Here is a 25020-nt window from a genome sequence, read left to right as displayed (position 1 = left end):
CCCGCGAATTACAGAATCACCTTTTTCTTTATTTTGTAAACACGACTGTATAAGTTGGTTGATAGGGCGTGACAAGTATGCCAGGTGTTGCTGATGTGGTCAGTTAATTAGTTAAAAATTAGTTTTGTTTCTGTTCATTGTCTTCCCCATTTTGTATTTAAAAATAAGACACTATACATTTGGAGCTTTTTATTCTTGGCAGAATATAATTCTTTAAATTATAAAGAATTTATGTGTAGATATACCAAATTGAAAAAAAAAAAGAAGAAAAGAATGGTAGATTGCATTTTTGTGGTAGAAATAATAGTGATAGGGGCATATACTAAAGATGCATGAATATATGGTGAAGAATGAATTGTTGCTCAAATCAAAGAAGCGCACTCCTTTTACCTTTAGTTATCGCATCATTGGACTTAATTATAGGTCGACGAATTCTTGTTTTCAATGTTTTTGTCCTACATCTCTTTTCTGACAATATATGTCTCACCAAAAAGTAAGGGAAAATTAAAGGTCCCTTCTCTTCTATTCCCTACCTACATCAGTACTACTGCTGCTAATTGTCTTGTCCTGTTTGATTTGCTGTTTGTCAGTCCACTCACCACTCCCCCTCCACTCCACTCCACTCCACTCAAATGCTAGTGCAAAAATAGGACTATCACAGACTACTACTTTCAACCTTCAATTTTCATCATGATGGTCTCCGTCGTCTATATATATATGCACCCCAACCCCTCTTGGATCAAGACCTCCACTGTCACTGCTTATAATTTCAACCCCTCCACAAATTTACTTAGACAACCTTACGCCCACTACCTACATACATAATTCATCATCCCCTTCTTGAAGTAGTACCTACTTAACTTGTCTAGAGACTACACCCTCCCATCCTTAATTACATACATTAGAGCAAACCACAAAGCAACTTTTAACTCATGTGGGAATATTTATATTAGGTTTCGAAAATCTTCCGGAGGTTAGTCATTTATGTCCGAGCATATCATATTAAGGGTTTTTACACGAAACCTTTTTGAAACTCTTCGTTGTAACTTTTTTAGAGACCTTTTGAAAACTTTTCATTACAACCTTCTTAGACGTCTTTATATCAATGTTGACACTCTTTATCTCATCAATTGAGATCTTGCATGTCACTATCAAGAACCATTGTAGTACATGAATTTTATTACAGATCAATGGTGCAAGTAAAAATCTTATAATTAGACCGACTCTCTATAAATGTTGGCCCTCCAACAATTAGATACAAATTTTGCTACCTAACTATTTCATTTTCTCTTAAAAACCAACTTCTAACATTTACTTGAGCATCGAAAGATTATCGCAACAAACCTCCGCAACTGGTCTTAAAGCTTTGTCTCTTTTGTAGGCTTAGCTATGTTCTTTTGGAGAATACCATTGGTTGGGTCCAAATACACTGAACTCATCATGAAAAATTATCTTAAATATACATTATTCTTTTTTCTAAATAATATATATAGAAATATGTGTGTGTTAATGATGGATGGTACGCTCCGTCTTGCTAATTTATAATTAGGAGCCATAATTCACAATCAACCTATTACCTTTCAACATTAATTTCCAAGCTACTTAATTGTCCCACGTCAATGTACATATATATCACCACCCTCAATTTTATGTTTTAAAAAATAGCAAGAGTAAATCGTAATTTCAAAATTATATGGTTTTTTTTTTTTATTTACAAGAATATTTATAATTTCTTTTTCTTTAAATAATAAAGGACTATACTGTAATTTTGGGCCACATATTAATTAGATAAAAAAAAAATTATTGTGGGATTGGTGGAGTGTATATCATGTGGGAGGGAGTAGGTTTCGTCGGGGGGACAGCGTACAGCTACAGCTCCAAACACAGATTCCACATTAATTAATTGTAATGAGTCTAATGACACACCACCAAAATAAGAGGAGGAAAGAGATTCCCATCTCCATTAGCGAGCGGTTGCACTGCACTAGTTGTAGTTAATTAAACCACCAAATTTCAATCTAAATTAATTAAAAAACTTACTCCAAAAAGTTTAAATTAAAAAAGAAGTTAAATATATATATATGTGTGTGTGTGATGATGATGAATGTTTTCTTTGCCATGTTTGTCTTTTTAACTTTATGATGTGTTTATTCCTAAATCCTCGTATAGTATAAAACTTCTTTTCCTGCAATATTCCACTCAGGGCCCAAAAAATAAATAAATAAATATAAATATAAATATTAAAAAAGCAACATGTTCAAAACCATAATTGGAAAGATCGAGTAGCTGTACTGTTGGAACATTAATTAATTAATTTAGTGTTTTTAACTCATCCATCATCATACAACTAAAATAAAATAAAACAACCTTTTCCTTTTTCATTTTGGTGGAATTAAGGTACAACCCTTTTTCTAAGATTGTCTTTAATTAATTTGCAGATATATTGTTGAGAAAATTGCATACACAATTTAATTTCGTTTTGAAATTAACAATCGAATATATTAATTATTTTGAAATCGAAACATAAATATCACCGCTGGAACAAAATAATAATGACAAACAGTTAGATACGTTGTTTTACGATATATTAAAGGATAACTTACAATGAGAATTATATCGTAACAACTTTTGGTCCAATGGAAGTTGTAAAAAATAATCGAATTGCAGAATACACTGCTTGACTTGAATAAAATAGACGTCCCGTATCAGTAGTGCACTCGGTACAACAAAATTTCTCCCATAATAAGACGGTTGTAGTTCTTTCGGTTTAGCACTATACCAAAAAACACCTCGATTGAACAGTCAGAAACTTGTAATGAAACTTAAGCTCAAATCTTAAAGCATTTGATTAAGAGAAAGAAAGAGAAGAAGAAGAAGAAGAAGAAGAGAGAACTCGAGAGAGAAGTGTTCGGTGTCGTGAAGAATGAGGGAGTTGCAACCTTTTATGGGCACTCCAAATCGCAACATTAACTCCTGCCATTAAACAATCATTAATCTTCTAGTCAAAACCATTGGTAACGATCGGTAACAGCTGGTCAGTTACATTTAAGGTTTTAAATGCAATAATGAAATTGAAAATATTCTGATCAAATACTGTCCGGTTAAATTCAAATGTTTCTGCTGTAAAAAGATATATCTTGAGACATTTGCCTAAACACCCGATGCTTGGAGTTTGAAGCCGGGGCGGGGCGAGGCAAGCGGGAGGTGCGTGTCTGGGGCACCCTCATGTTCACTTTTAGTCTCTATAACATTTCAAACTCAATTTTAGATTTGAACTTAATATAAGGAGTTTATTGTCTAATAAACTTCCTATGCGGCATACAAGTGTACACTCACCCCCCACAACACCTTATATACTTATCAATTCCTTCACTATACTTGCAATATCAGCACCTTCCAGATATAGGAGACAGACTCCAGATACAAAGTATTAATCTATTTTGGTGGTGTGACGTACCTACGGCTTGTTAATACCACATTGAATCTTCTTTGTGGGATCTCCAATTAGAAGTTTGGGTTGTCATCGTAGGTACATCACTGATGGGTTTTCAGTCTCATCTCCAATCCAGATTTATGTACTTGTGACAGATCTAATTTTTTCGCCAAAGGATCAGCTACATTGTCCTTTGTCACAAAGTTAATGCCTAATACTCTGTCTCAAACTAATGCCCTTATAGATTTCAGTCTAACTTGGAATGTCATTTGGTTTTTTAGTTGTATTTACGACTTTGAACCTTTGTAATTATAGTTTGGCTATCACAATGTATAGAAATAGGGCCCATTTTCTTTCTTTTGCTTTCTGGGACCAACACTTTTGCTAGGCATCCCCACACTCGAAAGTATTTGAGGCTTGGAATCCTATCTTTCCACAATTTGAAACGAGTACTTGTATTGTGTTTCAGAGGGACTCTGTTCAAAATATGGCAAATGTATTTTAAGCCTCTCCCCATAAATACTTTGGTAACCCGAAGGTTAGTAGGAGACTATTAATAACGTTTTTAAATGCTCTATTCTTTAGTTCAACTACTCCATTAGATGAAGGGGAATATGGAGGAGTCTCTTAATGAATAATGCCAATTTTTTTACAACATTCATTGAACTTACTCGACTAATACTCTCCTCCTCTATTACATTTAAGTTGTTTAAGTTTCTTACCAGTTTGGGTTTCTGCTTTATTTTTAAACAAAATAAAGTTATGTAATGCTTCATCCTTATTTTTCATGAGAAAAATATAACAATATCTACTGCAATCATCTAGAAAGGTAATTAAATAACGTTTGTGGTCTCTGGTCAAAACTCCATTGAACACACAAATTCTATGTGAACTAAATCAAGCATTTTTGAATCTCTTTCAACTGACTGATAGGGTTTCACAACTTGTTTAGCTCTACACATACTTGATATTTTGACCCCGTTCAATATTTAGATTTAGATTTATCATCCATTTGATTGAATTAAAATTTAAATGACCTAACCTACTATGCCATAGAGTAGAAAGTTCAACATTCAATATAATAGAATCAGAAACATCAGTTTTACTATTTTCAACTCAAACTTTGAACAAGCCATCGTCTAAATAAACTTTACCAACAAAAATACCAAGTTGGTGAATTACAACTTTATTGAATTTAAAAGCTAATTCATATCCCTCACTAACTATTACAAAACCACTAATAATATTTGTTTTTACGATATGTACATGATGAACTCTTTTTAATGCCAGAATGTGCCCTAAAGAAAACTTCAAGTCTACGCTTTCTATCCCAAGTATTTCAGCTGTATTGGAGTTCCCTATGCTTACAGTCCTTCCATTGATAGCCTGATAAGACATAAAGAGAGATTTATCATCACAAATGTGCACATTTTTCTCCAGTGTCAATCAACCAATCACAAAATCTGTAAATAGTTAGGAGTTTGGGGTTGTACATACACAGACTTGATAGCTGCCTGTCCAGTTTTGACCTTTTTATTAGGACAAAGCTTGGCCCAGTCTTCAACCTGCTCACAGTTTCAGCATGATTTGTTTGCTTTTGGTTTCTTAGTTTTTGTGGTTTTGCCATTGTTGATGGCCTTTGAGTTCGAGTTTACTGTATTCACTTTCTGTTCCTCCATTATTATATTGACCCTGGGTTGATGCTCAATTGACATCTTATGGGTCTCATTTCTATGCTCTTTCAATGATGATAGTAATCATATGATCATCTAAAGACAGTCTTCCTTTATGATGTTTGAGTGTCATGCCAAAACTTTCCCAAGATTTGGAAAATTTGTCCGTTATGTACATGGCCAGAAACTTCTAAGGAAGCTTCATCTCAACATCAGTCAGAGCATGCTCAAAGTTGATAATCTCATGAGTCTATTCAGCTATAGACCTTTCCTCAACTATTTGATACCACATGAACTTGGAAACATAATACTTTCAGAGACTTTCCTCTTCAGTATTATATTTTCAGTCTATCTCACCAATAGAGACTTAGCAATATAAGAGTTGGAACAATAGGCGTCAAAAAGTGTATTTGACAGAGCTGACAAAATTGCTCCTCTGCCTATTTGATCCCTCTTTGTCCACTGCGCTATCTCAATAGTTTTGGGGTTGATATCAGTAATTTCAGGTCTAGTCACTTGAATCACCGTCAAGAGTCCTTTCATCGTTAACTAAATCTATTATTCGTTGCTGCCAGTGTTTGAAAAACTAGCCCGAAACATACCCGATAGACTGATCAAGTCAATTTTCAGTGCAATCGAAATTACAACAGAAATCGGTTTGGCCATTTTAATAACTTAGAAATTGAAAGTAATGCTCAAATAGTTAAAAAAAAAAAAAAGAAGTCGAGTGCTCAAAACAACGGTTGACAAAGTTGTTTAGACTTTCAACAAAAATTCGATTTTTCAAAACCTATATATTTTCTTCAAGATTGTTGTGAAAACTGCATAAACAATTTAATTTCTTTTGAAATTAACAATCGGTTATATTAATTAGTTTTGAAATCAAAACATAAATACCCATGTTGGAACAAAATAATAATGACAAACAATTAGATATACTAAGGATAACTTACAATGAGAATTGTATTGTAACAATTCTCGGTCCAGTCGTAAAAAATAACAGAATAGCAGAATACACTGTTTGCGTTGAGTAAAGTATACGTCCCGTGTCAGTAGTGCATAGGGTACAACGTAATTTCTTTTAGGATAAGACGATTGCAGTTCTTTCGGTTTAGGATTATACCAAAGAACACCTTGATCGAACAGTCAAAAGCTTTTTCTAAACCTTAAGCTCAAATCTTAAAGAATTTCGAGAGGCCGAGAGAGAGAGAGAGAGAGAGAGAGAAGAGAGAACTCGAGAGAGGTGTTTGGTGTGGTAAGGAATGAAGGAGTTGTAGCCTTTTATAGGCACTCCAAATCCCAGCATTGACCTTGCCATTGTCATTAACCTTCTAGTCGAAATCGCTGATAACAGTCGGTAACTTTTGGTCGATTACAGTCAAGGTTTAAAATGCAATAATGCAATTTAAAAATATTTTGATTGAATATTTTTATGTCCGGTTAAATTTAAATATTTCTACTGTAAAAAAAATATATTCTAAAGATTAAGACGTCCGCCCTAACATCAAATGCTTAGAGCCGATCAAGCTTCACTCTAGTTTCCATAACACTTCAAACTCAATTTTTAACTTGAACTTAGTATAAGGAGTTTATTGTACCAATAAACTTCCTATGTGGGATTAAAAAATATAAGTGTATTACATTCACGCCACAACACCTTATCTACTCATTAATTCCTTCACTTTTTCCATCATTCTCCTATGTGGGAAAAGTCTCTTTGTCACATTTTCTCAACTTAATTTATGGATTTTCATGTTTAATTTATTAGAATTACAACATATACATATGCCCTCTTTTTTTTCATAATTAATTAATAATCTTCATACGATATTATAATTAAATTTTACTAACACTAAAGTAACTGAAAATTATGCAACTTTATTCATATAATATGGTTGTAGTATTTTTCTAATTTTTAATTATATTTTGCCATTTGAATCATAACTGTTTTTTACATTTTGGCATTTAGTTTTTTTTTGTACTACCTTAACTTTACGAAATTTTGCACTTTGCCATTTACAACTATTTTTTTATCGAGTTTTTTGTCAATAAAACATCACATCCAGTGCACATATGATATTTAAGGATTATGTGATGTGATTTTTTCACATATGCACAAAATGAGATACTTTTTCGACAAAAAGATTAATAGAAAAACAATCATATATGATAAAATATAAATTTTATAAAATTAAAATGATAAATTAACAAAAAAAATTAAATACCAAAATATAAAAAACGAGCATAGTTGAATTCACAAAATATAATTTAATCTAATTCATATGCAGTGGTCAATCACATCGATCATACATAATTTATAATTAGAAATTTATTGATAATAATGTCAATGGAGAGTTAATTAATAATATATAATGATGCAACCAATTACATTATTGGATGGGCTCTCATGCTTGGAAGACTAATCATAATTTACAAAAATAATGTATTTGCATGAGAAAAAAAGTATTAAATGGTCACACTCTTCATATTTATTTTTATAAAATAAATTTTAGGAATTAAGAAAGGTGAAGAAACGACCACCTCTATATATATATAATCTTAAATTCTTAATTATGATAATATATATAAATCGCGGAGATAATTATGTAATTTGGATTATAAATGTTAGTGGACAGATAATGCGATTATAAATTTATCATTTTTTCTAATCAAATCATGTCATGATATTATTGAATTGAAGTATTCAAAAGTACTAAAAGAGAAACCCAATCAAACAATGTCTAAACTATTATATTTTATATATGCCAGACTTCATCTGCCACTTCTAGTCAATAAACTCAAATTTTCTAAATATAATAGTAAGTTAATTGTAATTTTGGTCCATATTATAGGGGTTTCTTTCTTTTTTTTTTTTTTGCAAAAATGGTTTTACACTATTTGGAATAGTCTTTTTTGTCTTGTATTTAAATAATTTATTGCAATTTTGGTCCTGCGGTTAAGATTTTGATGGAATTACGTGTGGCAATTATTTAATTTATAATATATATAATTTATAACTATTAAAATATATTTTAATATATATAATTATAATTTATAAAAAATATTTTAAAATAATAATTATAACCCACCTCGATCCCCACACCCACCTGCTTCGTCCCGTCCCCCAATCTCCGCCTCTCTCCCCCGCCCATTCTCTTGCCCCGCCACCCCCACCCAACCCCGACCTCCTCCCCCCTCCCTTCCCACCCTGCACTCGCCAGTTTGGGCGATGTCGGTCTTCTAGAGTTGGGCAACCGACGTCGCCCAGAAATAAAGAAGGGCGACGAGCGTGAGGAGGGCATAGCCGTCCGTGCCTTCCTCCTTCAGCAGAGGCAGCGTTCGTCCCCGCCGTTGTCTTTTCTTTTAATATATAAATTAATTTTTAATTATTTTAATTAAAATAATTTTTTATTATTAATAAATATGTAATCTTTTAATAAGATAATTATTATATAAAATAATATTTATTTTTTATATATAAGATGTAAGAGGAAAAAATATATAAAAAAAAGATACTTTCAGAGTTAATTCGCAGTCAAAGTGCGTGTGGCTCGATTTCTGCATGGAGGAATTTTTTTTAACTTTATTTTATATCACAGGGAGTATTTGATATTTTAATTTTTATAAGAAACTTCTTGAACATTTATATTATTATAGGGGTCTCTGAATTTTTTTCTAATAAATAATGAAGGGCTAGGAGTCATGTATATAGAATATAATAAAGTAAAACTAATTGATGCTCATTAATTCTGCTACAGAATAAACCGAAAGAGGAGAATATTTCGGGAAAAGGAAAAAAGATGTTAAGTTTTTGAAGGTAGCTCATCATCATGTATTAATAAAATTAATGTAAAAAGATATAGCTATGAAGAATTATATATACAAGTTGATGATGTGAGTGTGTGTGTATATATTATATATACATAAAGAGAGAGAGAGAGAGAGAGAGAGAGAGAGAGAGAGAGATGAGAGGGCAAGAAGATTGAAGGAGAAGTAATGACATGTGGTTAAAGCATTCATATCATATGCATTATGCATCCTGATTCTGATTGCTTATTGCTGATGCGGTTTTTGTTTAATGAATTATTGGTGCAAATTGGTACGTACAAACGGTTGGGGTATAAATGAGTTGAGTTTGACCTTTTTTTATGAGCTCGAGTTTGATTTGTAGTAGGATGCCTCGAGCTCGACTCTTACATAATGAGCTCGAGCTTGGTATTTTGCTTTTTCTTTTTATTAATATTAAATTCAATCATGTGATCGAATCACCAAATTTTTACATATTTATAAGTAATGAAATAGATTGCATAATGTATATTATGTTATAAATATACCAAAATATAGTATGAAATTTTAATTTATGTTATAACTATAAACTGCTAATTAGATTAGTAGTAATATATTAGTAAAATATACCAAAAAGAATCATACTGAACAATTTAGAAATTGTAGAAAAGTATTCATTATCTGAAAAATACAACCGGAATATGTGAAAATATTTTATAGTTGAGATTAATATATGTCCACAATCTGCAATAAATTTCTATATTTATAAATGTTAGTATTACATTGATGTAACTATCATCTTACATTGTTGAACAACATAAGTTAATTGGGAATTAAAATCAGATCAAATCGTTAGATATGGTCAAACTTACAGAAAAATACATTTGATAAAGTTTTAGACTTATTGAATATACAGATGTTGAGATATCGTACTAGAAATATAAGAGTAATCATTTAAGACAGTGTATCGTTGAATCAGGCCATGAAATTTTAAATCATACCGTCTTATATGATCCAATGAACACAGTCTTATACATATTTAAATTTGGTATGAATCAGTGTCCAAATTTTAAGATATCGTAATTATTGTTTAACTCATTATACATATATATAATAAAATAATAATAAAAATAATTAAAAATCGTTCAACCATTATTATTATTATTATTATTATTATTATTTTTAGATTAATTCATAGGAATCACTAAATTTCGACATAAATTTATGAGTAATAAAATAGATTGGATAATGTATAGTATGTATCTTGATATAAATATAAAACTAAAAAATTGATAAAAACAATCATAAGTGAATTACTTGTCAATTAAAAAAGTATAACACAATACAAATGTATATTAAATATGACATAAAATTTATATGCATCATATTAAATAATAGTTTTAATTATAAAAAATATTATAATTTACTAAGTTGTTGATTAAATTTATTTTGGTATAAAGATTAAATGTATAAATAAAAGTACTATAATTTATTATTATCCAAAATAAAATATATGAAATCAATTAATAATTATAATATATGGTGAATTTTGAGTACAAAATTGATAAAGTATTATATGAAATTAAATATATAAAAAATTTAAAATAAAAATATATAAAAAAATAAAAAAAACTTGCGAGCCGGCTCGTGAGCTGATGAACAAAGAGGATTGAGCTTGAGCTTGAGCTTGTTAAGAGCTCACTAGCCGGCTCGACTCCTCTGTCACCCCCACTTTATTGTGGTCGTCTGTTGTCGGCCAAACCATTTCACCCCGAAGCTATGCATACTATTTTGAGATCGACTTTCAACCTAGAGAAAAAGGATGGATTTTAAGTTGATAGATGGAGAACGTTTTTTGCTGAAATTATCTCACATCCTTGACGATGGCTCGTGTTGTGCAGAAGAGGCACTTCACGACTGGAGTGCTCGAAAGAGCAGGAGGTCGGTCTGGTGTCGCGAGATACTTTGAGAGTATTGGGCACCGTATACACCTCAATCCTTCATGTATGTGTTGACGAGGACGTTAACAGATTGAGTGGGTGAGGGTCTCACAGGTCGGTTGTTACCTGTGGACGACGTGCGGGCGACTAGGGGATGTCGGCCAGCACGGAGCGACGATGGAGCGCAACCTTGGGCACGAGTAGAAGCTAATGTGCGGAGCAGAGTGCTTTGATGTGCGGAGCAGAGTACTTATCCTTGGAGATGCTGAAAAAGTGCACTCCTTGGCCTTTTGAGTGTTCTACTCTTGGAACAAAAGATTATTTTCTTAAGCCTATTATAAGGGGGACATGATACGGTGAGCCACAGTCGGTCCTCTCCGTGAGTCGGTCCTCTCCGTGCACGACGGCGGTACATGAGAAGACGTCTGCACTAAATGAGTATCTCTTGGGGGCATGATGGAGGTCTTCAAGAGCCGGCTCTAGGCAGCTTGTGAGAGGAGCGCTAGAGTCCCCGAAGGGCTTGAAAACCTAACGGGCAGCGTAGGGCCAAGATGGCCTACGTTGGGCGCCGAGACTGTCGAGAGGCTCCATGTGACGTGCTAGGTTGTCCCGCGGGCTACGGGATATCAGGGGCAACGCCTCTCGTGCGAATGGGTGAACGAGGCAAGCATTCAAAGACCTCGCGATCCAACTCATGGGATGCGCTATCGAGTTCTAGCCGTCCATGGGGGTCCGTTGGCTAAGGATAGGCGGTCGTGGGACGACGCCGCACTGTGGGCTTATTGTGAAGCCAAAGTTGAAAGGCAAGAAGGCATGTCGGGCATGCCATGCCGGAGAACGGCAAGATATCGGCATATCGATTGGGCTCGGACTTATGATGCTGTCCTACTTGGGCAAGGCACGGAAGGCGGCCATGACGAGGGCGAGCGCCTAGGATGTACCGAGTGAGTTTGGGCATGAGATGGGCGTTGTGGGCGCAAGTGTAGTGCCGTAATGCCGAGGCGGAGTGAGGATGCTCCTTGCCATTGAGCAATGTGCCGGCAGGTTCCAAGATTGTGTGCGAGACGCAAAGGCATGAGTGCCGAGAGCCTCAGCGAGTGAGTTTTAGTGTCGAGGACACGCGACGGACTGTCGCTATACTCTAATGTGTGCGAAGGCCGGACGAAGGTTGGGCGTCACCTTTGGGGCCGCACAGGCGAAAAATATATGAAAATTACATTCCGCTGCATTGAAGAAGAGCACGCCTGTGACACAGAGACGAGTGATTGATCATTGCCCTAGTGCCTTTGATAAAACTTTGCTTGTGCTGGCTCTGGTAGAAGCAAATGAGGACCCAAACTTGGTTGATCTCAATTTATGTGACTTTCACATCCATATCCACGACCTACTACTGGGAAAAATGACTAAGGATATTGCCTCTTACCTTGGAAATAAAATGGGTAGGTTTAAAGAGGTGGAGCTAGACGGTAAAGGTGAAGTATGGGGCTCTTCCGTTCGTATCGGGTGGCTATAGACAAAGCATTGGAAACGCGTACTGAAAATTCGCGTAGTCTTTGGTGAAGATCACTTGGTTACTTACCTATAAAAGACTTCCGAATTTCTGCTATTTATATGGGTGTTCGGCTCACCTCTCTCGGCAATGTGAATTACAGTTTCAGGACGATTTTCATGACCTGGGAGAGTATATGCCATATGGAAGTTGGCTCTGAGCCGCAACTCCTCAGTGCTACAATGGTGTCAATTTGTCTCAAGATAGGTAGCTTCCTTCAATCCCAACCACAACCATCTCCCCCTCACCGAGGGTCCTCCACATTCGGTAACTTTGGCACTTCTTCAATGGGCAATGCTCCCCTGTCTACCCCCTCAAACCTGTCACACCCTAACACATTGATTCCCTTGCTCTCTCAACGCTTATGTTCGTTGACGACTTGAACTTAGCCTCATTCCCTCCTACTGAACCCCCTTCCCCTACTCCACCACCCTCAGCTTAGACTCCATTCACTCTAGTTACCGCCACTCCCCTGCCTCCAGTTTCTGCCACCTCTATGGTACAATCCCAACTCTTTTCTCAATCTCCCTCACAAAATTCCCCTACTCCTATCGTTGTCTCTTCCCGTGGCCTTCCCTAGTCCAAGCCTCTCCTTAAAAAAGCCACCCCTTGCCCTCGAACTCGGACCTCCACACAATTAGCTAACCCAGATCCTAAACACATTCTCTCCCAAAATAGCAACTGTTTGATGAAAAATTGGGGATGAATTGGAATTGCAGGGTCCTAGCAAAATTGGCAGACTTTCCTTTCCTTTGCTGGATGTGACAAACTTTGAGGCGGAGACTATGGAGCAATCCCGTTGTTAGCCATGAGTCTCTTAATTTGGAACTGTTAGGGTTAGGGAGGGGCCTGGACAGTCCAGTATCTGGGCTCCCTCATCAGGGATAATAACCCCTCCTTGGTGTTCTTGACGGAAATCAAGTGTTCTTCTTGTCGTATTGATCAGTTGAAGCAATGGTTCGATTTACAGGGTTTTAGTATTCCTTCTAAGGGTAAAAGTGGGGGTTTGGCTTTGCTGTGGCCAAAATTATAATTATTTTCAAATCATATTGATGCAACTGTTTAGTTGGATGATAGTTCGGTCGGGTGGCGGTTTATTCGGATCTATGGGCAACTGGACACAAATTAGAGGGTTGAGACTTGGCAGCTTTTGTCCTGACTGCATGCTCAATCTCATCGGGCCTGGCTCTGTGCAAGAGATTTCAACAAAATATTAGACCAGTTTGAGAAGTTAGGTGGCCCACCTCAACCGAACTGGAAAATTAAAATTTTTTGAAGGGCATTGGATCACTGTACACTATCTAACTTGGGTTTTTCGGGTCCTTTGTTCATGTGGTGTAATCGTCATAGTAGTCAGTCTACTTTGCAGGAGCATCTTGATAGGGCTTGTGCCCATATAGAATGGTCTCAACTTTTCCCCAATGTATCTATTCAGCATGTACCTATGAATCATTCGGATCATGTTGCCTTAGTTGTTTGCCTACTTGACAGTTCCACGCCTAACACTCACGGTACTCAGCCATGGCATTTTGAGGCAACTTGGTTACAATGGGCTGAGTGTCAAAAAGCTGTTGCTGATAGTTGGGCATTGAATCTAGGATTTACGAAGGAAAAGGGGATTTCAGCACATTTGGTTGGTTGTCAGGATCAGTTTAAGCAGTGGAGTAAGCTCTTAGTACAGATAAGAACCATGTTCAGCTCCTAGAACGAAATTTGAGGCGACTGCTTTCGGAACAGGTCGCCATGGCGGTCAATGAGGACATTGCTAAAATTAGAGTAGTGTTGGAAAACATTGCCGCTCATGAGGAAACGAGATGGAAACAACGCAATAAAGTGTTATTGCTAAAAGAGGGAGATCGTAACATTGGATTTTTCCACATGAAAGCGAGCCAAAAATTTAAAACAAATTCTATCAAAAATTCAAAACTCGAAAGAAGTGTGGGTGTCTTTCAAAAAGGGAATCTAATAGTGGATCTCTTCTCATTTTGGGTCTGTCTATCATCCAACCGGCCGCAGCCCGAAACCATAGCCAAAGGAATAGAGCACTTGCACACAGTGGTGGATGCTAGTATGGGGAAGGACTTGTTGCATTCGTACATAGCTTCCGAAGTCACTAAAGCTCTTTTTCAGATGGCTCCCCTTAAATCCCTGAGACCTGATGATATGTCCCATTTTCTTCAAAAAATTCTAGAATATAGTTAATAAAGATGTCATTGCTTGCGTGTTGGATCTCCTAAACTCTCATTTTATGCTATCATTTTTGAATTCTACACATTTAGTGCTCATTCTAAATGTAAACACTCGGAATCTCTCTCACAATTTAGGCCTATTAGCTTGTGCAATATGGTTTACAAAATTGCCTTGAAAGCTATAGCGAATCCTCTTAATCTTATCTTAGAAAAAATCATCTTGTCATCTCAATCAGCCTTTGTGCCTAACAGGATCATCTCGGATAATATTCTGTTAGCTTTTGAGCTTAACCATTTCTTGAACAACAAACTCAGGGTAGACAGGGCTAGATTCAAACTTGACGTTAGCAAAGCCTATGACAAGGTTGAATGGTCCTTCCTGGAGCAGGTGATGTATAGGTTAGGTTCCCCCCTTATTCGTCTTATCATGCTTTGTGCGTCGTCTGTCTCATATTCCTTTATGCTTGGTGGTAAACATTTTGACTCTCTTACACCGGAGAGGGGCCTTTATCAGGGGGACCTTCTCTCACCTTACTTATTCCTGTTGTGTACAGAATCTTTTAGTTCCCTTTTATAGAATGCTGAACGGGAGGGTCTAATTCGAAGCCTCCTTGTGTGTCAGGCTGCTCTTTCTATAACGCATATTCCCTTTACCGACAATAAACAAATTTTCTGTCAGGCTTCTCCTCAAACTTCCCTAACTATCAAAGAGGTGTTGGAAACCTACAAGGATGCTTCAGGTCAGGAAATCAATTTCTCGAAATCCTATGCCTCTTTCAGTAGAAACTCGGATGAGGAGTTGTGTCAGTTTCTTGTGTCTGATCTCACCATCCAGAGGGAGAACAAGATGGAGCTCTACTTAGGTCTTCCGTCAAGAGTAGCTCGCTCCAAAAGGCACCAATTCTCTACAATTCAGGATCATATTTAGCGTATTATCACAGGTTGATATGGAAAGTTCCTCTCTCAAGCGGGCAAGGAGGTGCTCATCAAATTGATCATTCAGGCAGTTCCGACATATGCTATGGGATGTTTCAAGCTCCCCCTCACTTTGTTATAGGAAATCCAGGATATGATCTCTAGTTTTTGGTGGAATAATCGGGGTGTGAATAAAACTCATTGGGTCTCGTGGAATCGTCTGTGTGACATCAAACTGGAGGGTAGATTGGGATTTTGACAGCATCATAATTTCACCTAACAATGTTAGCGAAACAATCATGACAACTCATGCTCCATCCGAAGAGTTTTCTCAGTCAGGAGTTAAAAGCGCGTCACTTCCCCACAGTCGATGTTTTCTCCGCCTCCTTAAGGGGCCAGCCTTCCTTCACTTGCGCAATATAATGGCAACCCACGATCTTTTCCGAGTGGGATGTCGTTGGCGGGTGGGTTCGGGCTCATCTATTCGACCATGGGCTGAACCTTGGCTCCCATGTGGAGGGTGGTTCTATTGTCCCCCTTGCCATTATCTCTATTGTACATGCAGATTGTTCTTCGTATAGTGGGTGATTAGTGGAAAGGGCAGTTTTTGATAATATTTTTTTATAATTATTATTATTATTATGTAAATATATAAAAAGAAAAGGGATAAATAAGTATTTGGTTACAAATTGAATGATTTGATCTAGTAGAGAGTAGAGAGGGGTGGTGGCGGTGGGGTGTATTCCTGTTTGTACGCTACACTTTGACATTCACAAAACAAGGCCTCTGCACCTACATGCTGCTGCTACTACTACACCTATGCCAACCAATCCAAAACTACCAATGAACATATTGAGAGACAAAATTAATGCAATCTACCCCTATGTTAAATGGTCAAACGTCCGTACATGTGAAATTCTTGTAATATAGAGGAGATTTTTGAACAACTGGGGCATCTCACTACTGTATTGCAATTGTAAGTTTAGTAATTCATCCCCAACTTAATTAACTTCAACCTCATAAACTCTTTCATCAATATACTAATGAGTTGAACATGTACCAACCTATTCATTTCTGGCTAACTCTGTTTTATAACTTAACATCTCATCATAATTCATTGGAGTCCAAAAGAAAAATAAAAGTATATATTAGTAATCCTAACAAAAATACAAAATTAGTGTTTTAATTTTGAAAGGGAAAGGGGGGGGGGTAGATATATAGGTCGACGATTTGACTTTAGAAATGGAGAATATGATTGGGTAAAGTATTGGTCCTATGAAAGGGGTTGGTTTACAAAATAATAAAAATTAAAGGGGGGGGCAGACAAAAGTGGTGAGATGCGAGTTGGGGTTGGAGTTGAGAGCAAGTAATAATGCAAAAAAGTTGAATAAAATACAGCACCACTACTACTCCTCCTCCTCCATCTCCATTGACTTTTTCTTTTTCTTTTTCAGTTATATAATGTATTTTTTTATTTAAATAAAAACAAAACTCTAATTGAATGTCACTTTGTGTCTCGTTATAATGTTGGCATCTCAACACAAACAATACAAACTGCTGATTGCACACCCCAACCACTACTCTCTCTATCTCTTCAACTTCTCTCTTTTCTTCTTCTATCTCATCACTCTATCATCTTCCTGCTCATGATTTCTAAGCTTGCAGCTTCTCATCATCTGATATAGCATACCATCCGTCCTGCTGGATCCCTCACCCATATTCTTCCTTCCTTAATCACACCTTTATAAAAGCCTTCTAACTATGTAATTTCAGCTTCCTCCTTCATTCATATCTTTTTCATTTTTCCTTCTCAAAAAACAAAAAAAAAAAAGGAAAGACAGTAGCAATGAGCTCTCTGTAATTAATTTGCATAGGAAGTTGTTGTTAGATCGATCGATCGATCTGGGTACAATTCAGAATAATCTAGTGTAGCAACAACTTTAAAAAAACCTGCACAGCATGTAATTCTACCTCTCTCCTTATTTTTTATCCATCCCTTCTTAATTCCTTCCTTATAAGAAAAAAAAACAAAAAAAAACAAAAAGGAATCATCAGTAAGGTAGAATGGGAGATTATGAAGTAGGGATGGGGAGTGGGACGGTGTCGGCACCAGCAACGCCGGGGACGCCAACTCCTCTAATGCCGTCGGGGCTGCGGGTGGACTCATTGTCTTACGATCGGAAGTCAATGCCTCGGTGCAAGTGCCTCCCAGTTGACGCGCCCACTTGGGGTGCTCCTCACACCTGCCTCACCGACTTCTCTGCCCCTGATATCTCTCTGACTCGCAAGGTACAATCTTTAACATTACTTTCACTCTTTCACCTCCACTCCCACTCCCACCTTATTTATTACAACTACAAATTCATATGTGAAAGAAAACGATGAAGCAATTATTAGGTAGATGATTGATGTGCAAGTACTGTTGAACCACCCCCACCCCAATTCAATTATATTCATTAAACTGTAGATATTGATGTGATGGAGTATTAATGCAAGGGTAAGTCAGTCAGTACTGTGTGTGTGAGTTTGACTCTGTATGTATTGTGTGCAGCTTGGAGCAGAGTTTGTGGGTACATTCATCCTGATATTCGGGGCAACTGCTGCCCCAATAGTGAACCAAAAGTACAACGGAGCCGAAACGCTCATTGGTAACGCAGCATGTGCGGGTCTGGCCGTCATGATTGTCATCCTCTCCACCGGCCACATCTCTGGAGCCCACCTCAACCCCTCCCTCACCATTGCATTTGCCGCTCTCCGCCACTTCCCTTGGGCTCACGTTCCCGCCTACATTGCTGCTCAGGTATCTGCCTCCATTTGCGCATCATTTGCTCTTAAAGGCGTATTCCATCCTTTCATGTCCGGCGGAGTCACTGTTCCCTCCGTCACCACCGGCCAAGCATTCGCTCTTGAGTTCCTCATTACTTTTAATCTCCTCTTTGTCGTTACTGCCGTCGCCACTGATACCCGCGCCGTGAGTTGAACAATTAATTATTCATTAAAATTCAGCTGTTTAACTTGAAATTGAATTTTAATATTATCATGTATAGATGATGATGATATGCTTCATGCAGGTTGGAGAATTAGCAGGAATAGCTGTCGGAGCTACTGTTATGCTTAATATTCTGGTGGCTGGGTGCTGACTCTAAACTTAAATATTAATTTATCCTTCATTCACCCATTGATCCTACTTTTTTCTTATTAAGTGATTGTTGTAATTGGGAGCAGGCCATCCAGCGGTGGCTCCATGAATCCAGTGCGAACACTAGGGCCAGCAGTTGCAGCTGGGAATTACAAGTCGATATGGATATATCTGGTGGCACCGACGCTTGGAGCTGTTGCTGGGGCAGCTATCTACACCTTGGTCAAGCTCCGATCTGAAGACGAAGAAGAGCCCCGCCAGGTTAGGAGCTTCCGCCGCTAGCACTCTCACTGCTGCTGCTATTGATATTCATGAATGTGTGCTACTCTGTGAAGAAGTTTGAAAGTTGAGTTTGGTGCTGGAATAAAGGCCAGGGGCGAATTTACAGCAGCCCGCCCTTGATGGTTGTTTAATTTGAATAAATAGTGCTTGGACTTGTGATGGTTTCCACCAAACGCTACTAGTGTGATCAAATTTGTGTGCAACACAAAAACAATGCACTCTGCCCTTGTTGATTGTGACTTATATGTTGGTTGTTTCTGTGTGGTAACTACCACTGGTGAACGGTGTGCCTTATTGTTCATGCATAAGTAAGTTATTTTCTATTGTTTGATAACTAGACCATTATTCCAAGGAATATCTACCAACTCTATATTGAGATAATGTGCCAAGAACCTTAGCTATTACTCTGGAAACTAATTTTCTGTTTAGCCGGGGAAGCCCCTCCATGTCTGTTGTGCTGTTTCAGAGTCGTCTACTAGTTATCTGTCCTCCATGTCTGTTGTACTGTTTCGGAGTAGTCTACTTGTTATCTGTTGGGAAAATAAAGAGAAAAAACAAACCATCTACCAGAAACATATCAATCAGCTTCCAACAATTTCATAATTAACTTAACCACCAACTTCTTGTCCATTATATACACCAAACATAAGAAGCTATATTCCCATTTTCTGCTAGAAAAATTAATAAGTTGAATGAAGATCATAGGAAAGAGTCCTGTAAAACATCAGATTAATGATGCATGGTTGATGGTTGTATATAAATGATTCTAGCTTCTGAGATCAGATAATTGACTTGCAGAGGGACAATGGATAGATCAGTTTAATTATCTTTTTAGCGCTGCGCGAGCCAGTTACAAATAGAACCTCCTTATTAATGATGTCAAGAGAGTGAAGCTCACACCAGTAATTAGTGCCCATCATCTGTCATGAATGTTAACAAGCCCGCCACTGATTGACACTTGACTTGAGTTCGTTAGGGAGAGCATCACTCCAGGTACACAAATCTGGCAACGATCCAGTCAGAGCAAGATAGTTCTCGCATGCACTTTGAGGCATCTTTTTCCAGTTCACCTGATATTTCGAATCGTGAGCTCAGACCAACCAAAAATCAAGTAACAGTCAAACCTAACAGAGCAAAAAATGTATTGATTTGATGTTCGTCTCCAAGTACGATCCAATTTACATCTATAAGTTAAATAGTATTCATGCCTCCTTTCTTCAAGAGTTGTGGAATCCACTCAAATGATGAGCAATAAAGATAAACTGGAGTATATATACAAAGTGGAACAGAGCAAAGGAAGTTTGATCAAAGAATCCAGCCTATGTGAATCCATTAGATTGTGTTCAATATGGCTAATTACTGCACAGTGTACATTTTCGTTATTTTCTTTATATGGTCCTCGAGTTTTCCCGGCTACAGGTTATAAAATTTCTACAAGATCAGGAATGAAGGGAGACTGCATTCCTTTAAATTGTGTTAGATATGGCTAATTTATTGTACTTTGTATATTGTAGTTATTTTCTTTATATGGTCCTTGAGTTTTCAGGGCTACAGGTTATGAAATTTCTGCAAGATCAGGCATGAACAGGCCGTATTTCATTCTCGGGACTTATTTACATAGAGTTTGTTATTCTCATGCTCTATAAGCATACCAGAAACTCTTATATTTATGCCCACCCAATAGCCTTAACATTAGCAGATGTTAAAAGTATAACTTGAATATAAGAAATACCCTACCTGTCCAGGAAATGCTTCACATAGGGCCCTAATGGTAGCATTTAGCTTCCAAGTGCCATCTATTGATGAACCATCATGTTGAGATACCGCATTGTTAGCAGTCAATCTATCTTCACCAGCACCGCAATTCACCATAAAGCGGCCATTAGGCATCAATCTATCATAGAGTTCCAGCCAAGTAGCAGCCTGGTTGAGATCAGAAAAGCACAACCATTGCAGGTAAATTGAAAAATGCTAGCAAGGACACATACAATATCAATGAGACAAACTTTTTGCAGTTTGTATAATTAGATATTACCATGTCCGAAACCAGACTTTTGAAGATTATCAGAAAACTGAAAAAAATAAAATAAAAAAAAAGTAGCAGCTCTCTGACAAATTACGCTCAAGAACTTCTATTTCCTGATTCTTCTTCACATATTTTCTTAATTCCTTTATTAGTGGAATGAAGGTATTTCTAGTGAATAAACCAAATAAAACCATGCATGATATGTTGGACTGCACGTTGATAATCTATGTAAGTAATCCTCCAAAAGGGGACAAACTTAAAGACCAAAAGTGCTCAGATGTATAAGCATCCATAGATTAACATAAAATCTTAGGTCAGTGTTCTTTCTACAGTTCTTTTGATTATTTAACCAAAGAACTGCATGACTTTGTTTATTTTGGTCCAAGGCCAACCATCTTGATTATCTTTCTCTTTGATAATGACTTTCATGCAATGTGGAAAAGCAGATCACCCAAGTATTGGGGACTAAAACACTTCTCGTACACAATAATGTTTGCATTTTGGTATAATAAGTATATGAATCATATTCATCCCTTTTACTATCTAGAACTAACAGTATGATGAGGTTTTCAATTTTCCAATAACAACAGATATCTAATCCTTGTACGATAGATCTGTTATTACAAATTCCAGCACCACATACAATTGCTAGAGACTAGTAGAGTTGGAAACCTTCAGAATAAAAAACAAAGGAAGAAAATTATTAAAATCAGTTCATGGATCAAGAGAACGAGCTGTAGAGAGGAACTGTATCACATTTCCGAACTAAAGGTATCAGATCATGATAGTTTTTAAGCGCCATGGATACACAATGTAATACACACTAAGCCCAGTGAATGATTAGTACCTGTTCTAACTGTGGCAAAGCCTTTCCCTCTGCAAACAAATCAACTATGATTCCTGCAGTTTGTTTGAACAGAAATAAGTTAGCAGTTATATAATCAGGAAAGCATACTCTTCAGCATTTATGTTGTACCATCATTTGCACATTGCAAGTATAGATAGGAACTTATCATTTCAAGAAAAATGCAAGGAGATATATGCCACTGAAGACAAATGCTGATGCATTTAAACCTCAATCGTGACGATATAATAAAAATCAAAAACTGTCAGCGAAAGATAAGGATCCATAATGTTTCTAACCAAAAAATATAGATAACACCTTAACCACACTTCTACTGGAAGAATAAGATTATACTACTCTTCTGCAATGCCCATAAGTTTTACCAGCGTATCCACCAGAAATAGCCGCATCTGGAGAAAATGCATCACCAATGTGAATATTAAGTACTCCACCATCCGCAGTGTGCTTCTCGAGGTCACACAGGCCTAGGTAGTCCCTTGATTTATCTATTAACTGGCATCAAATAGAAGTGTCACTAGAACTAATTATGAAAAGATTTTCCGAGAGCACTAACCTAGAATAAATGAATAAAGCTTCTTTTTAGTGTATGTTCCTAGCTACTTAAAATGCAATTAGGTCTATCGGCTATCAATGGTAAACATAAGCATCCACAGAAATGTTCATACATTTCTGGTTTCCATTTAGAAGAAAGTGAACAAGTGATGAAATGAAAATGTAGCAGCAAACAATAGAATCTCAAAGTAGGAAGAATTATTAGGATTATTACAATTTCATCTATCTCCCAGCCTTCCAGCTGCAACGAAGGCCATAAATCAAGCATCAGGTGTGCAGATGTTCCTCCACCCTGCAAACTTTTGCCAAGTTATCTAATATACCAATTCGGGAAGAAACTTTCAAATGAGCTATTCCCTAATGCAGCAACTAGAGAAGCAAAAATAATTCAAGTATTAGAGCAAAAACAGTTCTATTACCAAGCCAAAGATTGCAATGGGACCCTGTGGAAGCAAAGGTGGCAATGTAGCAAACTCATCCTGCAAAAGTGAAGTGGATTACAAGCAGACCTCATAAGCTTAGGTGAAAACTTATTTTCTTATAGTAATAAATGAATTATGACATGATGGAAAATTATGGTTCTAGCCTTTTCGTGGAACGATCGAGACTTTCTTCTCTTTGGTTTTATAGGGTGGTTGAAAGAAAGACTCAACAGCCATTTAATACAGAAAATGCATTGAAGAGATAAGCCGGTCATTTCATGATGCAGTTTATACCAAAATTGTTGCCATCTTCACCACAACAAAAGAGAAGACCCCCAGCAAAAATGTATGTGGTTGATCATTAATTAGATAACAAGAAGACAACAGAATTGCAAATTCTGGTAAAAGAAACATGATCAACGAAGTCCACGTCATTTAACTACTAAAATTTAAACTACTGTCTTTCCATCAGCTTTAAACATTTAGACACAAAAAATAAAATAAAATAAAATTAAGCAATATAACAGAAGGGACATACCCAGTATGAACCAGTCCACTTAGTTCCTTTGTTAAGCATGCTGTGAACATTATCTGCATCAGCAAAAGAATGAGAAGTTAGGGTGGAGAACAGGCGCAACAGAAAATTGAGAAGAGAGCGAGGAATAATACGAGTGGAGTCGAGAAGCAGAAGCCTTGACTTGGGAGTGTCCAGGATTATAATGTGGTTGTAAGCGGTCTTGATGGCTGTGAGGACTTGAAAATCATCTTCATCTTCAACTTCTTTCTCTGGTTTCTGGGCTGCTCCGGACTGTAATACAGCTTTCACCTGTTTGCCTTTCTTGCGAGCAGCAGCAGCAGCACTAGTAGTAGAACTAGAACCGTAGCATCTTGAAGTTGGTGATTTGGCAGCGGTTGTTGGCAGTAAAAAGGAATAGGAGGAATAGCAAAGAGTAGGAGGAGGAGAAGGAGGCAGTCGCAATTGCAATGAGCAGCCCATCATCGTGCTCATACTGCTACGAATGAAGCCTATATTACATTTTGTGATGATTCTTGAATTAAATAAGCAGTAAAACGATTTCTAACATTATTAAGAGCTGAAATCCGTGAAAGCACCCGAACATCCAAGTAATGAAGGGAGGGAAAAGCATTATTATTGTACATCTTCTCAAAGAAATAAATACTGATTACAACAGATACAGATACTCAGAGAATGCAGAGTCGATGACTGGTAATTAAGAGAGGGTTCAAACCTGAGGCTGTCAAACCTTGAACGCCTTATCTCTAACCAGTAACCACGGCTTTCTTCAGACGTCCCATGTCCCTTAATTTATGTATATCTTTTTGCAGCAGACACTACTTGTTCAACTACACCTCTTTGTTATATGATGTCGATTATCCACCTCTTTCTTTTTTCTTTTGATATGGAAATTATCCACCTCTGTCTTGTACAACCATCCATGGAACTATATTCGAAAACTCTGCTCAAACTGTTCTTTGTGATCATTACCCAGTAAATGCGAGCAATTGAAGCAATATTGTTTATTTTAGCGATCGTCTTATCATATATACTTAAAAGGAAAAAAAAGGAATCATGGGATAATAACAATGTTCAAAAAATTTTATTCAATTATACTTTTGTGATATAAAAAAAATTCAAAAAATCTCCTGAGGTCAGAAATTGTGGTACACGTGCATTGATTGAGATTATGGATTCGAAAAATGCATTTTGTTTTTACAATTTTGCCCTTATCTAATATTATATATTATATAATATAAAATATATATATGTGTAATAAATTTCAAAATAATATATAAATATTACTTTATATGTAAATATATAATCTCATACTCATACTATGGAAATTTATGTAGATGACATGCTCGTCAAAAGCAAGAAGGAGGGTGAGCACTTAAAACATCTAGAGAAGGGCTTCGAGATAATGAGAGTGTACGGAATAAAGCTAAATCCCATAGTGCACATTCAGAGTTGAAGGAGGTAAGTTTTTGGGGTATATGGTCAGTGAAAAGGGCATCGAAGCAAATCCAAAAAAGATCGGTGCAATGATGCAATTAAGCTAGTCCAAAACGATCAAAGAGGTCCAAAAGCTAATAGAAAAAATCTCTCTCAATCATTTCATTGCTAGGTCGGTGGAAAAAAATTTTCCCTTTCTCAAGGTCCTAAGGAAGGTAAAAGTTTCAAGTAGACAGAAGAATGCGAGCAAGCGCTGAAGGATCTTAAGACATATTTA

General features: G+C 36.7%; 3 protein-coding genes across 3 annotated transcripts; 2 read left to right on the top strand and 1 right to left on the bottom strand.

The window, feature by feature from the left end:
- The first annotated feature begins 14724 nt into the window (after nt 1-14724).
- LOC148787620 (uncharacterized) lies at nt 14725-15498 on the top strand. Its single transcript, XM_088882236.1, has 2 exons — nt 14725-14958; nt 15250-15498. Exons 1-2 carry the CDS (start codon nt 14725-14727, stop codon nt 15496-15498), a joined length of 483 nt encoding a protein of 160 aa, XP_088738362.1.
- Nucleotides 15499-17028: 1530 nt separating this feature from the next.
- Nucleotides 17029-19243, top strand: NIP5;1 (NOD26-like intrinsic protein 5;1). The gene is made up of 4 exons (XM_011084931.3): nt 17029-17774; nt 18037-18456; nt 18557-18618; nt 18711-19243. The coding sequence occupies exons 1-4, from the start codon at nt 17550-17552 to the stop codon at nt 18904-18906; spliced, it is 903 nt and encodes a 300-aa protein (XP_011083233.1). The 5' UTR covers nt 17029-17549; the 3' UTR covers nt 18907-19243.
- Nucleotides 19244-19470: 227 nt separating this feature from the next.
- LOC105165798 (uncharacterized) lies at nt 19471-24299 on the bottom strand. Its single transcript, XM_011084932.3, has 9 exons — nt 24022-24299; nt 23441-23781; nt 23310-23362; nt 22769-22828; nt 22564-22641; nt 22160-22289; nt 21780-21832; nt 20644-20829; nt 19471-19976 (listed from the first exon to the last, which is right to left on the bottom strand). The coding sequence occupies exons 2-9, from the start codon at nt 23778-23780 to the stop codon at nt 19839-19841; spliced, it is 1038 nt and encodes a 345-aa protein (XP_011083234.1). The 5' UTR covers nt 23781; nt 24022-24299; the 3' UTR covers nt 19471-19838.
- Between the last annotated feature and the right edge of the window lie 721 nt (nt 24300-25020).

Source organism: Sesamum indicum, linkage group LG6 (genome assembly GCF_026168435.1).
Source record: "Sesamum indicum cultivar Baizhima isolate 11 linkage group LG6, ASM2616843v1, whole genome shotgun sequence".
NCBI lineage: Eukaryota > Viridiplantae > Streptophyta > Magnoliopsida > Lamiales > Pedaliaceae > Sesamum > Sesamum indicum.
This window is presented reverse-complemented; position numbering and strand designations above follow the sequence as displayed.